The 15,482-nt window shown below is 37.0% G+C and overlaps 1 protein-coding gene across 1 annotated transcript in view; it reads left to right on the forward strand.

Annotated features, from left to right (window-relative positions):
- Window positions 1-15,482, forward strand: part of DCP2 (decapping mRNA 2) — a 43,252-nt gene that overhangs the window by 12,830 nt on the left and 14,940 nt on the right. The window contains exons 3-4 of the mRNA XM_058538612.1: window positions 3,426-3,553; window positions 3,995-4,093. Of these exons, the coding sequence (XP_058394595.1) occupies window positions 3,426-3,553; window positions 3,995-4,093 (227 nt within the window). The remainder of the gene's footprint in view (window positions 1-3,425; window positions 3,554-3,994; window positions 4,094-15,482) is intronic.

Here is a 15,482-nt window from a genome sequence, read left to right on the forward strand (position 1 = left end):
TTTTTAGGGGTGTTTTGAAAGACAACTCTAGAATAGTGTAGGCAATGAATTATAGGAAGGTGAGACTGGGAACCTAGTGAAGATGCTACTTCACTAATTTCTGAGAGTGAAATGGAAACCTGTGATAGAAGTGAATAGAAGAGGTTAAATTTGAGTGATTGGTGTTAACTTGGATGTCTGAGGAGACTGGAAGGAAGAATGAAGGATGGTTCCCAGGTTTCTGATTGGAGCACTTGAGTGGATGGGTGTGCCATTCCATTTGTAGAAGAATAAAGGAGGGGAAATTTTGTAGGGGAATGATGGGCTCAGCGTGGACAAGTTGGTTTATGGTATCTGTGGTATACTGAAGTGGAGAGACTGCGTAGAATAAAGTTAACAGCATGAGTTGTGGAGCCAGATTCCTTGGGTTAGCATCCCATCTTTGCCATTTACTAGCCATACAACATAGGACAAATTGTGGGGCTTTTCTATGCCTCTGTTTTCTCTTTTGTAAATGGTGCATAGTCTTGTGATTTTTCTTCAGTAAGCACTCAGCGCTATGGCTATAGATTGGGTGTTCTGGATTTGTTCCTGTGTTGGAGTTTTGCTAGGGAGCTATATTCAGAGAACAATGGGACAAAGGAATTTTGGATATTGCTAAGAGATTGATTACAGTGATGGACTATATTTAAGGAAGAAAATAGAAGCTCATATCAGAAAGGAAAACAGTCAAAGATTGATGTAGAATAACGATATAGTGCGAGTAATCAAAAGAATGCCATAGAAAGTTATGATCAAGATGTTTTATTTTAATTAAACTGCCAGAATAGTTCTAGTGATGGCAGTGTCTGGATTGTTGCTGTGGGAGTTGGTCCTGTAAGTGGGAATAGATGTGAAGGACAAGGAATACAGGGAACTGAGGCTAGAGCTTGAGAGGAGTTGTCCATGGAGAAATTGATACCATCTAAGGTAATGGTAGCATTTTGAATGGAGATTACTGTCTAAATGATTGTTTATATCTAGGGTAGATTTTTCATGTTTCTGCAAAAGTGTTTAGAATAAAAAGAGTATATAAAACTCATTAAATTGTTAAAAAAAAGAATATATGTAATACAAGTGGACATGTGCTTAAAATTCTTATATTCTTTAATCAGAGTAACTTTCTATCTTTCTCTTAGAACTACTGTGTAAGGCCCAGTAACCCAGATTCAAGACTCAAAATAATTTGATTTGGGGGTTAAGAAAATCAGACATAGTCAATTAAGAATTTTAGTAAAAATTAGAAATGATAATAATTATTCATTACATGTTATAGATTTTCTTGAATTAAATGCATTATCTCATTAAATAAAAATGGTATTTAAAAAATTTCCAATCCAATGTTTGAATTGAATTACTTTTATGTACTGTTAAGTATGAAGGAAGATTGAAGAGTTGTCAGTGGGGAAATTGATGTCATTTTGGATTGGGTTCTGTTACTTTCTAATTGTGTGGACTTGAGCCAAGTACTTAACAGGTTCTTTTCAACGTTAATTCCAAGTATACCTTGAACTGTAGTTGGTTGTTTCAGTTAACTCACTTATTTTCTGGTGGTTTTGGGGTAGAAAAAGATGGATAAATGTAGAGTGTAAATAGTTTCCAAAGTAAAGTCAGTTGATTTAATTTCTCTGGCTAAACCTTTCTTTTTTTGTTATTCTTTTTAAAGAAGTTGTTTAATGGGTAGAAAAATGAGATAACACTGATTTGTGGAGATGCTGATGCACTCTGAAATTATTAGGTACGTTGTAGGGAGAAGGAAGAGAAAGAAAAAAGCTGGATAACTATCCTCCTCTCTAAACTATTGGAAGTTATCTCTGTTCCTGGGTATTTTTATATGTTTTTCTCTGTGGTTAAATTTTTAATGGAAAAAATATCCATTTATATAAAATTTATACTTAAAATCTGTGATGACTTTAAAACACATAAGGGATTTTACTAAACATCTACAACCAGTTTGTTATTGGGAAATACCTTGCAGAATCTTAGCAAGCCCGTGTAGAACCATAGGGCTTCATGGAATGGTTACTACTGTATCTAAACCTAATCCCTTTTTTTTTTTTCCTCCCCAAATGAAGGCATGGAATAGTTATATTGAGATTAACCTAGTGCCTGTCTTTTAATCACAATGTTGTCATAGATGGTTGACTTCTTTGGGCCCATTGAGGGCCTCTTTAGTTCTTGCTACAACTATAAAACCAAAACAGATTTTAAAATACAAAGCTGCAGAACTCGTAAAATTTATTTTCATAAAGTGAATTTAATGTGATGTTTTTGTTTAAACCAAACTGTCAATCACAATGGGAATATAATGCTGACTTCTTTGAGGGTGTTTTGCCATGCCTGTACTACTAGTTTTTCCACCACCTCTTTTTGCTCCATCCGTTATGAAACTTTTCCTTTATCTTGGGAAATCATTTGACCCTAATACATTATTTGCATATTAGATTTCTTCTGTTTTTAGTAGCCCACAGCAGTTAAGATACTATTAGTACCAATATGGTCTCTGAAAACTAGTAGTACTTGATATATGTGATCATCCAAATGATTGAAAATATGCTCATATTACAAGTTTTTAGATTAATGTCAAAATGAAAACACAGAATATGTAAGTTTTTGTAGAGGACTTGAGGACCCTTAAGACTATGTCTTTGGTTTGAGAAGCACTAGCATAAATTATAGTTTTTCCCACACTTTTCATGATTAACAGTGTTGTAGTGATGAGGCATTTGATAGCGTGGAGTATTGGAAGCCTGAGCATATACTTTACACGTTTAGGTTTTATTTACTTTTAAAAAAAAATTAATCTGCCCAATTTTAGGTGGGGGGCATGCCCAGTTTCTTTTGAAACAGGCTAATAGCCAGATTTACCTTTCTCTAATGTCCTTAGTAAATCTTCATCTTAAAAATGTTTTTAATTATAAAAGCAATATAGGTATATGGTAAGGAAATTCAGCAGTATAGAATGGTATACTTCATCCCTAGTTTACTTTCCCGAGTTGACCACTCTTACCATTCTACCTCTTGGTGGTCTGTGTGTACTGACTGTATTTCTGTTTCTTGCTATTGGTTTTGGTATCTGTTGACTCCTGATATGATGAATTTGACTCGTTTAATGAGAAGTATTTGAGGTGTTCACATGGTCCTGAATTTATTTAACTTAGGGATCCCAGACTGTGGGTATCTAAAGCTTACTTGATTTGTGTCTTGGCTAAATGCAGAAGTTAGCAATGACTTGTTTAAGAGAAAACCAATGTGAAAAAACAAAAACAGGAAGGATAAACTTAAGTGAGGTGAAGATTTGAGTAATTTCATATAAAATACACATTTGATGGAAATAGGTCTCTTTCTGTATCTAAGTGCTCAAGCTGTAATAAGGGAGAAAGTAGCTTCCTTAACATTATGTATACTCTTCAGTCATTGTCCATTTTTGCTGCCTCAAGGTGAAGATGTGGAAAAAGTTTTAGATGAATGGAAGGAATATAAAATGGGAGTACCAACATATGGTGCAATTATTCTTGATGAGACACTTGAAAATGTGAGTATAATAAAAGATTTTTAGTGAAATAGTGATCAGCTATTTTCATCCTATTAATAAAATATATGTATTTCTATAATGTTCTGACCTGAGGTTTTAAAGTATACTTAGGTTTTTAGTGCTAAAAGGTCAAATTTTTCATATTTTGTCTGCATTCTAGGTCATAATATTTTATACGTGTTGCAGTATGGCTTCTTGCCAAGAAGTGTCACGTCACTGTCACTTCATTGTTGAAGAAATACTTTAAAATGGGCAGAATGTCTTTCTTCACCCTACTAGTAGTATATTCAGACTCATGGAAGATATTTAAACCAAGTACAACCAAGTACTGTGTAAAATTATTGGTGATGACGGTTATCTGAAGGAGAGAAACAACTTTGGCTTTTAGAAAGAAGCATGGGAAAGGAGGGCAAGTTTTTTTTACCTCTGCTTGTTTTGTAGGTACTACTGGTTCAGGGGTACCTAGCAAAATCAGGCTGGGGATTTCCAAAAGGAAAAGTAAATAAAGAAGAAGCTCCTCATGATTGTGCTGCTAGAGAGGTGAGTTATTGAAGTTTCAAACACAATAACGTTTGGTGGTTTGAGTGTTTTTTTAGCCATAGAGGCTTACTTGTTTGGACCGACTAATCCTCTTTCCAGAACTTGACTGCGTGAAGTAACTTATCTTTTATAATATAACTGTTGATTCTTTTGTCCACGTCTTTCTATCATTTATTATTCCTTTATTTCCATTTTCTTTCATTGTCCATTTTTTATTCGATTATCTTTTTAACTCCTTTTTTTTGATGGTATCTTCTCCACCTTTCCTTTTAGAATTGGGTTTGCAATTGGTAAAACATTTTAGTTAAAACTTGTTTTATGTTGGTAGTCTTGGCTTCCAGACAAGTGCACAATTTGGACTTTTCTAAGAAATTTACATTGCTTAAAACCCACTCTACCTTCCCACTGTCTATAAGGTGAAGTTTAATTCTTTAAGTGTTGAAACTCCCTCCACTACCCCCAACACAGAACTTAGCCATTCCTAAATTTATCTTTCTTTATTCTCAGTCAAAAGGATTTACTCTTTTTCCCCTGAATTTGACTGATTTGTTTCAGCCTCTAAACTTTTGCTTATCTTATTTCCCTACCTGGAAAGTCCACTCTTCTTCCTGCCTATTCAGATCCTATCTAGGTACCTTTCTAGACCTAGCTCAAATTATCCTTTTTCCCTGAAGGACCACTGCCAACTAGCTCTGTATACAGACCTGAGTTTCTTATTTGTAAAATGAAGTTTTACAAATGAATAACTTATAAATTATGAATGGATAATTCATAACTTACAGAATGGGTAATTTGTAATGTTCATTTTTACTTAAAATTCTACTTTTCTTTTTTTTTTTTTTTTTAGTGAGGAAGATCAGCCCTGAGCTAACATCCATGCTAATCCTCCTCTTTTTGCTGAGGAAGACCAGCTCTGAGCTAACATCTTTTGCCAGTCCTCCTACTTTTTTTTCCCCCCAAAGCCCCAGTACATAGTTGTATGTCATAGTTGCACATCCGTCTAGTTGCTGTATGTGGGACGCAGCCTCAGCATGGCCGGAGAAGCGGTGCGTCGGTGCGCGCCCGGGATCCGAACCCGGGCCGCCAGTAGCGAGTGCGCGCACTTAACTGCTAAGCCACAGGGCCGGCCCTCTACTTATTTTTAAATCTAACCAGTCAGCTCTAGCCCACCGTGGTTTCTGAACTTTAATAACAAGTGTTGTCTTTGTCATTTGCTTGGCATTAATTATATAATACCTTGTGATAGGCTGTGTACTGTATTCTTATTTATCAGCTTCTTATAATGTATCACATTATGCCTTATCCTTGAGATTTGAGAAGTTGACTAAAAGGAAATATGGTATAATAGGAAGAGACCTGGCCTAGGAGTTGTAAGATTTTGGTTTCGGTGTAGTTCTGGTACATGTTACTCAATAGCTTAGAGACTTTGGGAAAGTCACTTAATCTCTGTAAGATATAAATTTATTAAGGGCTTCATAACTAGAAGTAATATCTTTAAAATCTAAGGTGGTAGTGATTGAATTTGAGGTATTTTTGAGATGGCAATATGGATTTTATGGCATATTTCATTTGGATCTGTTGGCTTATATTTTTTTGACTAAATGTTTTCCTGCAGTGCTGTTCACTGACTGGTTTAAGTTTGGGTGGAATTATTAGGTAGGGATAATAGTTAACATTCTTATAAACCACTAGTGTTATTTACCATAGAAAAACCGTTAGTGGTGATTTACTTTGGAGTAGGATTTAGAAAACAATTGAAAATGCTGCATTTTAAATTCAGTATGGAACAGCTTATCTAAGCAACTATTTGCAACAGCTTTAGACAAAGCCATTACACCCAAGTAAGTGAAGGTTTATGCATACTCCTTAAAATCGAAAGCTGTTTAGGAAACAGGTGAGGAATTGCCACATCCTCTAAGAGCTTTCCCTTTCCTTTCTGTAGATGGCAGGAGATAAAATGGGGCAGTTGTAAAGTCTTCCCTCTTATGTCCTCAAACTTTGTAGTTCTCTTGCTCGTAAGGAAGGACAGAATAGGGACTCTAGCATCCTACTTAGAGGAATTGATCTGTAGTCCTGTATGTGGAGTTAGACTAGTCCTACAGCAGTGAGATAGTTGTCCTGGTCCAGAAAAGACACTACAGTAACTGGAATAACAGAAATTTAGGCAAAATTGGGGGAGATCAGCTGTCTCTGTAATTGGATCTTCTTGGGGCAACTTGGAGGAAATCAAATACCTAAACTTGCAAAACTGAAGAAGTACCCCAGACCCAAGGGATCTACCTGCACCTTCCACTACAACCCTCCATTTGACGAGTTTTATACACTATACTGTAAAGAGTCAGCATGATGCAGAAATAGGATGTTTGGGGTATGAGAGAGTGAGAGAGGCAGTTAACCTGTGAACTGAGGCACCCGGTTTTCGCTTCGGTTTGTCTTACTTGTTCTCTGCTCTAGGATACTAAGATAAAAGGTTGTCTTGTCCATGTGGTGCTAATTTCAGTAATGACTGTAGATCATCATAATTTGTAAGAAAGCAAATAAAATTTATTCTTAGGGCATGGGTAGTGGGAGAAAGGAGTGTGGATGATAGGATCTCAGGAGAATCTTGTGGGGAGGGGTACAACCCTTATGGGAAGTTGTTATTTCCGTTTTACAGGTGAGGAACTGAAACATAGAGCAGTTTAGTAACGTGCCCAACCGGCCCCGTGGCTTAGCGGTTGAGTGCACGCGCTCCGCTGCTGGCGGCCCGGGTTCGGAACCCCGGGCGTGCACCGATGCACCGCTTCTCCGGCCATGCTGAGGCCGCGTCCCACATGCAGCAACTGGAAGGATGTGCAGCTATGACATACAGCTATCTGCTGGTGCTTGGGGAGGAAAAATAAATAAATAAATAAAATTATAGTAACGTGCCCAAGGTCTCACGGTTCGTAACCAGAGAGCAAGGATGCAGACCCTGGTAGTTGGGCCCTGGAGTCCATGTTCTTGACTACTACGATATAGGCAGCCAAGGAGTATTTGTAAATGGGTATTTCTAAACGTACACAAGCACAGATGAAAACAGAAGGAATTTGTGATTTTTAAGTATATGTATTTTCTAATAACATTTACATTTCTGATTTGGATCAGTATGACTTTTTCTCTTGTGTTTTAGAGTTTTTGTCTTGCTCTGGAGAAAGCACAGGCATTCTGTAGAACCATAGTCCCTTAATTTCAGGGAAAAAAATTTCCCTTTGATAATAGTAAGTAATTCCAACTTCTAACCTTTCTGATCTAAGTTGTATCCTCTTTTAGCTGATAAAGGAACTTGTCAGAAAAGATTTGACTTCTGTAAATTTTTGGATTAGAATTTTTACAGGCAAGTCTTTTGACTTTTATTCCTGATTTTTTTTTTTCCCTCCCCAAAGCCCCAGTGCATAGTTGTATATTCTAGTTGTAAGTCCTTCTAGTTCTTCTACGTAAGCTGCCGCCACAACGTGGCTACTGACAGACTGGGATTCCACCACCAGAAACTGAACCCTGGCTGCTGAAGTGATGAGAGCACTGAGCTTTAACCACCAGGCCATCAGGGCTGGCTCTATTCCTGATTTTTAAATAACTATCTTTGTTATAAAGAGAGAAAAGTTTTGGGATTAAGGTGGAGCTTTGCTGTATTAGTCCACTCAGGCTGCTGTAACAAAATACCACAGCCTGGGTGGCTTACACAACAGAAATTTATTTCTCACCATTCTGGAGGCTGGGAGGTCCGAGGTCACGGTGCCTGCTGATCTGGTTCCTGGTGAGGACTCTCATCTTGGCTTGCAGATGGCTGCCTTTTCAATGTGTGCTCATGTGGCCTTTCCTTGGATGCTTGTGTGAGTGCAGAGAGAGAGAGTGCTGTGTTTCTTCCTCTTATAAGGGCACCAGCCCTGTTGGTTTAGGGCCCCACCCTTATGACCTCATTTAACCTTTATCACCTCCTCATAGACCCTGTCTCCAAATAAAGTCACATTGGCGGTTAGACCTTCAATGTGAATTTTGAAGGGACACCGTTAGTCCATAGCAGTTGCCATTTTTGAGTGATGAAAGAATTCAGCTAGCGGTCCTAGAGTTGCAGTATGTATGTCTGCCACTTGGTGGCACTGCAGTATAATAGAAGCAGAGGGAACCAGCAGTGTTAAGTCTTAGTTGAAAACCAGATTGTTATTCCATTCTTTATAGGAGTTTGTTAATATCACATCATTCCTTTTAATTTTCACTTATATTGACATATAAGGAGAGATTTTGTCTTAATTTTCTACCTGCCATTAGTTAGACTTAGGCTGATGTCTTAAGCACTTTTTCTCTTGCTTTGAAGTTATGCAGTTCTACTATGGGTACTTACCCATATTTTAAGTTGCTAATGATACTTTAATTTGGTTATTGTTATAACAGTTTTATTTGGTTTATTATGGTTATATTAATGTTATTATTTCAGTATATGGCCATCCAGGGCTGTTTTGTTATGCTATGTCAGAATTTGACACATCCCATAAAGACTGTATATGTGGGCTGAGCTGAAAGAAGCAGTGATAAGCAGGCTTCTCAGGGAGAAGGTACGAACAATTGTCAGTAAAAGCTAAGGGCCATCTTAGTTAATAATTTCCAATCTTCTCTTTGACCTTTTGGTTCACCTTTGTTAATTGGGTTATTTCTGATCACTTTTATTGAGTGAAATAGATTTAGGTGAAAAATGTTTTCTAGATATTGTTGAAAGGATGTGTTAGGATAACCTCAGTATGTTTTTGTTGTCAGTTGTGGTGAAACACCAGCTGTTCTTAAAAACAAGCAAATGATACTTGGCAATTCACTTGTGGTTTCGAGATTTCGTGTTGTTGCTTTATTTGGCAAAACAATACGTTTTATTGTAATGAAGCTGACTTTAATATGCATTTATATGATTTAATGTTGATAGAATTGGTACAGAGGAACTCTTGGTTTATTCTACCTCTTGGTGTAGGCTTATAGGACATAGATTACAGGCAGAGGATTTCATTGTCTATGCTGGTGCTTTTGGGGTAGCACATTTTTAAATCTTACTTAGAAATTTTTATCTGATATCATTTGAGAAGTTAATGCTATTCCATGTGCCTAGAAAATTATGTATTATAATACAACAATGGATTTGATTCACAGAAGGTGTGATATTAAAATTTTTGTCTTTGGTATCTGTACATGTAAGTGACCTATTAAAATTTTTTCCTGGTAAATGTTTGATGAGAGTGAATGCCTGATTTTAGAGGCAAATCAATCTTTATCACTTTCAGAATTGAGAGATTATATCTGTTACTTTATTATATTTGTTCTAAGTTTGACTGTACAGGGCTTGAAGCTACGTGTGTTAGCACTGATGGCCCTTTTCATTTTGCCTTATATTGTACCATTTCCTCTTTTGAGCTATCTAAATGGAATTCCTTTTTCTTCTTGTCTATCTGGCAGTCCTGTTCATCTTTCGAGTCCCAGCTCAAGTGCATCCAGCAGAATAGGATGCTGTCCATGACAGCCTTCCTAAGGTGACCACCCCTACTCAGAACTCACGCCCTCACCCAGGGCTGAGTTGGGCACCCTGATTCTGTACTCCCACAGCACCCACCTCCCTTTTGGAATATATATTATTTTCTTTTTTAGACTGAGCTCCTTAAAGAGCAGTGCTTGCTTTTATTCATTTCTGAAGTCAGTGCTTAGGACAGTACTTGTCACTTATTAAACACACAGTACATATTTGAATGAATGCACAAAAAAGAACTAAACATTAATTACATGTGACTCCTTAAAAATTGCATTAATATTGAGATAATTTCAAGTATAGTGAAAATAGTAAGAATAATACAAAGAATAGATTCACTTATTAGTATTTTGCCATATTTGCTTTATTACTTTTATACATGTGTATGTATGGTTTTTATTATTATTGCTGAATAATTTAGGAGCAAATTGCAGGCGTAATGCCCCTTAACCCCTAACTACTTCTGCATGTAAATTTTAACAACTTGGAAGTTCTCTATAAATCACAGTGTAATTATCAAGTTTAGGAATGTAACATAGATAGGTGCTGTTATCTAATGGGTAGTTCATATTCAGATTTACTAATTGCCCCATTATGGTCTTTTTCATCTGTTTCCACCTCTTCCCCCATCCAGGGTCCTATCCAGGGTCATGTATTGTATTTGCATTTAGTTATTGTGTGTCTTCAGTCTCCTTTCTTTGTGTGTGTGAGGAAGATCAGCACTGAGCTAACATCCATGCTAATCCTCCTCTTTTTGCTGAGGAACACCGGCTCTGAGCTAACATCTATTGCCAATCCTCCTCCTTTTTTTAATTCCCCCAAAGCCCCAGTAGATAGTTGTATGTCATAGTTGCACATCCTTCTAGTTGCTGTATGTGGGACGCGGCCTCAGCATGGCCGGAGAAGCAGTGTGTCGGTGCGCGCCCGGGATCCGAACCCCGGCCGCCAGTAGCGGAGCGCACGCACTTAACCGCTAAGCCACGGGCCGGCCCTTCAGTCTCCTTTAATCTGAAACGGTTTCTCAGTCCTTCTTTATTACTTATTATTAAGCCTGTATTTAGTTTGATACTATTTGTAACACAAAGGTAACAAGCTCTGCTTTCAAGGAGCTTAAACAATTTACTTTTAGCATAGTTCTAATTATTATACAGACTTACACGACTGGATATGTATACTTCTGATTATGAGATATTATTCGAAGGAGGGAGCTAAAGAGAATAAATGTAAAAATAGAATTAAAAACCATGTATAAATTACTTTTTAAACTTTTTTTTGTTGAAGGATAAAAACATAAAGTACACTAGTCTTAACAGTTTATTTGGGTCTGGCCCTGTGGTTTGACGGTTAAGTGCTCGCGCTCTGCTGCTGGCGGCCCGGGTTCGGATCCCGGGCGTGCACCAACACACCGCTTCCCCGGCCATGCTAAGGCCGTGTCCCACATACAGCAACTAGAAGGATGTGCAGCTATGACATACAACTATTCACTGGGGCTTTGCAGGGAAAATAAATAAATAAAATCTTTAAAAAAAAAAAAAAACAGTTTATTTGTTTTTATATATGTATACCTGTGAAACCACCACTCAGATCAAGATACAGAATTTTTCCAGCACCTCAGAAGACTTTTTTCCTGTCCCTTCTCAATCAATACTCACTTTTTCTTTCCCACACTTTCTAGAGGGAACCACTATTTTGACTTCTGTCACCATTGACTAGTTTTGCCTGTTCTTGAGCTTCATATAAATAGGATTTTGCAGTAGATACTCTTTGTGTTTTGTGTCTTTGGCTCAGTATAATGCCTTTGAGATTCATCTGTATTGTTGCATATATCGGTAGTTGGTTCTTTTTTAATTGTTCTGTGTAGTATTCCAGTGTACAAATATACCACAATTCTTTATCCATTCTCTTATGCATTGGGTTGTGTCCAGTTTTGGGCTGTTATGAGTAAAACTGCTGTAAATATTGTAAATAAGGCCTCATTTCTCTAGGCGTAGACTTACTGAGTGATAGGGAAGCTGCATGTGTACTGCCAGTAGTTTTCAAGTAGTTGTACCAGTTTATGTTCCTACCATCTGCATATGAGAGTTTTGGTTTTCCTGGGCTACACATGGAATTATCAGTTTAAAAAATTTTATCCTGTGTTCATGGATTGGAAGAATTAATATTGTTAAAATGTCAGTACTACCGAAAGCCATCTGTAGATTCGGTGCAGTCCTTATCGGGATTCCAGTGGCATTTTTTTACAGAAGTAGAAAAAAACAATCTTAAAATTTATATGGAACCACAAAAGACCCTGAGTAGCCAAAGCAAACCTGAGCAAGAAGGACAAAGTGGGAGGCATCACACTTCCTCATTTCAAGCTATACTATAAAGCTATAGTAATCAGAACAGCATGGTACTGGCATAAAAACAGACACATAAACCAGTGGAACAGAATCAAGAGCCCAGAGATAAACCCATGCATGTACAGTCAACGAATATTTGACAAGGGAGCCGAGAAAACGCAATGGAGAAATGGTGCCGGGAAAACTGGATTTTCACACTTTTGTAAAAGAATGAAACTAGAACCCTATCTTATACCACTTATAAAAATTAACTTGAAATGAATTAAAGACTTAAATGTAAGACCTGAAACCATGAAAGTCCTAGGAGGAAGCATAGGAAAAAAACTCCTTGACATGAGTCTTAGCAGTGATTTTTTTAATGTGACACCTAAAGTACAAGCAACAAAGTCAAAAATAAACAAATGGGACTACATCAAACTACAAAGCTTTTGCACAGCAAAAGAAACAATCAAAGTGAAAAGACAGCCTACAGAATGGGAAAAAATATTTGCAAACCATATATCTAATAAGGGGTTAATATCCAAAATATATAAAGAACTCATAGAACTCAGTAGAAAAAGAACTACTAATCCGGTTAAAAAATGGGCAAAAGACCTGAATAGACATTTTTTCAAAGAAGATATATGAATGGCCACTAAGTACATGAAAAGATACCAACATCACTAGTCATTAGGGAAATGCAAATCAAAACCACAATGAGATATCGCCTCATATCTGTTAGAATGGCTATTATCAAAAAGACAAAAGGTAACAAATGCTGGCGAGGATGTAGAGAGAAGGGAAACCTTGTACACTTTTGCTGAGATTGTAAACTGGTACAGCCATTCTGGAAAACAGTGTGGAGCATCCTCAAAAAATTAAAAATAGAGCTACTGTATGATCCAGCGATTCCACTTCTGGGAATATATCCAAAGGAAATGAAAGCACTAACTTGAAAAGATATCTGCACCCTCATATTTGTAGTAGCATTATTTACAATAGCCAAGACATGGAAACAACCTAAGTGTCCATCGATGGAAGAATAAAGAAGTTGTGATTTATATATATATTTACACAGATACTTTACACAATATATATTTACACACATATATATTTGCATTCTCTATATACACTTATATACACAATGAAATATTCAACGAGGAAATCTTGCCATTTGCGAAAGTGTGGATGGACCTTGAGGGAAGTATGTTAAGTGAAATAAGTTAAACAGAGCAAGACAAATGCTATATGCTCTCACTTATATGTGGAATCTAAAAGAAAAAAACCCAAACTCATAGTAAAAGAGATCAGATTTGTGGTTACCAGAGGCGGGGATGGGGGCGAATTGGAGTAAGGTGGTCAAAAGGTATAAATTTCCAGTTATAAGATAGATAATTACTGGAGATATAATGTACAACCTGATAACTAATTAACATTGCTGTATGATATGTATGAAAGTTGTTAAGAGAGTAGAACTTAAGAGTTATCAGAAGGGAAAAAAATTTTTTTTCTGTTATATATCTATATGAGATGGATGCTAACTAAACTTATTGTGGTAATCATTTTACAATATATGAAAGTCAAACCATTATGGTGTATACCTTCAACTTATAGAGTGATGTATGTCAATTATATCTCAGTAAAGCTAGAAAAAAATTTATGGTCATTTTGCAATATATACAAATATCGAATCATTATGTTGTACACCTGAAATTAATATAGTGTTATATGTTGATTATACCTCAATTAAAAAAAATTTAGCTATTCTGATGGAAATATAATGGTATATTGTGCTTTTAATTTGCGTTTTCCTGAGTTGAATGATGTTGAGCACGTTATCATATTCTTGTTGGCTATTTGAATGGCCTCTTATTAAGTACCCACTTATATGTTACCCATTTTTTTTAAAGTTGAGTTACTTGTCTCATTGGTATATAGGACTTTTTAACACATTCTGCATTTGAGTGTATTGTGAATGTCTTCTGGTTTATGTCTTTGCTTTTGACTCTGTTAATGGAGCCTTCGATGAAGAGAAATAATTTCATGTATCATTGATGTGTAAACTTTTAGGTAAACTAGTCTTAATTGTTACAGTTATAAATCTAATATCCATCAAAATTGCATTATAATCAATTTTTTTTTTTTTTGCGAGGAAGATTGGCCCTGAGCTAACATCTGCCAATCCTCCTCTTCTTGCTGAGGAAGACTGGTCCTGGGCTAACATCCATGCCCATCTTCCTCCACTTTATATGGGACACCGCCACAGCATGGCTTGCCAAGCAGTGCGTCGGTGTGTGCCCAGGATCGGAACCGGTGAACCCCGGGCTGCCACAGTGGAGCGCGCGCACTTAACCACTTGCACCACCAGGCCGGCCACTAATCAAAAATATTTTTAAGCACTGTCTCAAGCAGTAACGTAGACCTTAGTTTCAAAGAAAAGGAAAACCAGAGCATCTGGACTTTTGCTTTAATGGAAACATTCAGATAGCATACATGGCTTGTGAAGTAAATCTACATGATTGATGGTTTAATTACATTGTCTTATGTATATAAATCTTAAGATTTGGGGAAGTGGGAAACCATGACACCTCGATCACTGAGCCTTCAGAATTTTATTCTGGAAAAGATGTGTAGTGTTGGTATGTCTGAATGTCAGCGATCACCTCTACAATAGACAGTTTCTGTATATACCTATAACACTAAATGTAGATGTAAAGAAACACAGGACATGTTAACTTTCTTTCTTTCTTTCAATATCACATATGTACTTCTGTACCCAGTCTGTCATTTCCAGAAGTAGGAAAGACAAATAATGTACAGTAGAACAATTTTCAAGTGAGCATATTCACCTAGTTCTTAAAATTAGGAACAAAAAATTGAGCGTACTGAGGAGTATACAGAAATGGTGATAGAAATGAATTAGGTCTTATGGAGGAGCTTAAATTGGGAGTCAAGACTACACATGCCTGAGAGAAGTATAGATGTGCCCTCATTGAGGAAGGTAGAAAGATGTACATGAACTGACAAGAGAAACGGGGAAGAGACAAAAGGAACGGGTAGAAATAGCTCCTGTACACCTGTACCTTGCAAGAGATTCATGCTTGTGCATGTGTTTTAAAGTTTTCTGTCCCACTGATTGGTTAGGAGATGCTGAAACTAGAGGGAAGAAGAGGAATTCCAGCATAAAAGATCCACAGTGGTTTCTACCGCCACTGAGCATCCAAAGCCTTTTTGATTTGGGGGGTGAAATGGGGAAGGACTTGGTCAGAGTAATACAAACGGTATAGGAAGGAGAACTTTAAGGCTAGAAGAGACCAGTGGTTTTTATTTTAAACAGAAGCCCGGTATGTTAATCAGATTAAGCATGGCCTCTCTGGTGGAAGAAAAGGTGAGAGTTAGATTTAGCATTAATTCCTGAGATTTATGTTCTCTCTGTTCCTCCTCCCCCAGCCCTCGAGGCACTACTGAGCGAAGGCAGTTTTAGAACATTAATCCAGTTCACTAGTTTTCAGTTCTTTTGCATTTACCATTACAACCCCCCCCCCAA

This window comes from Diceros bicornis, chromosome 1, assembly GCF_020826845.1.
Source record: "Diceros bicornis minor isolate mBicDic1 chromosome 1, mDicBic1.mat.cur, whole genome shotgun sequence".
NCBI lineage: Eukaryota > Metazoa > Chordata > Mammalia > Perissodactyla > Rhinocerotidae > Diceros > Diceros bicornis.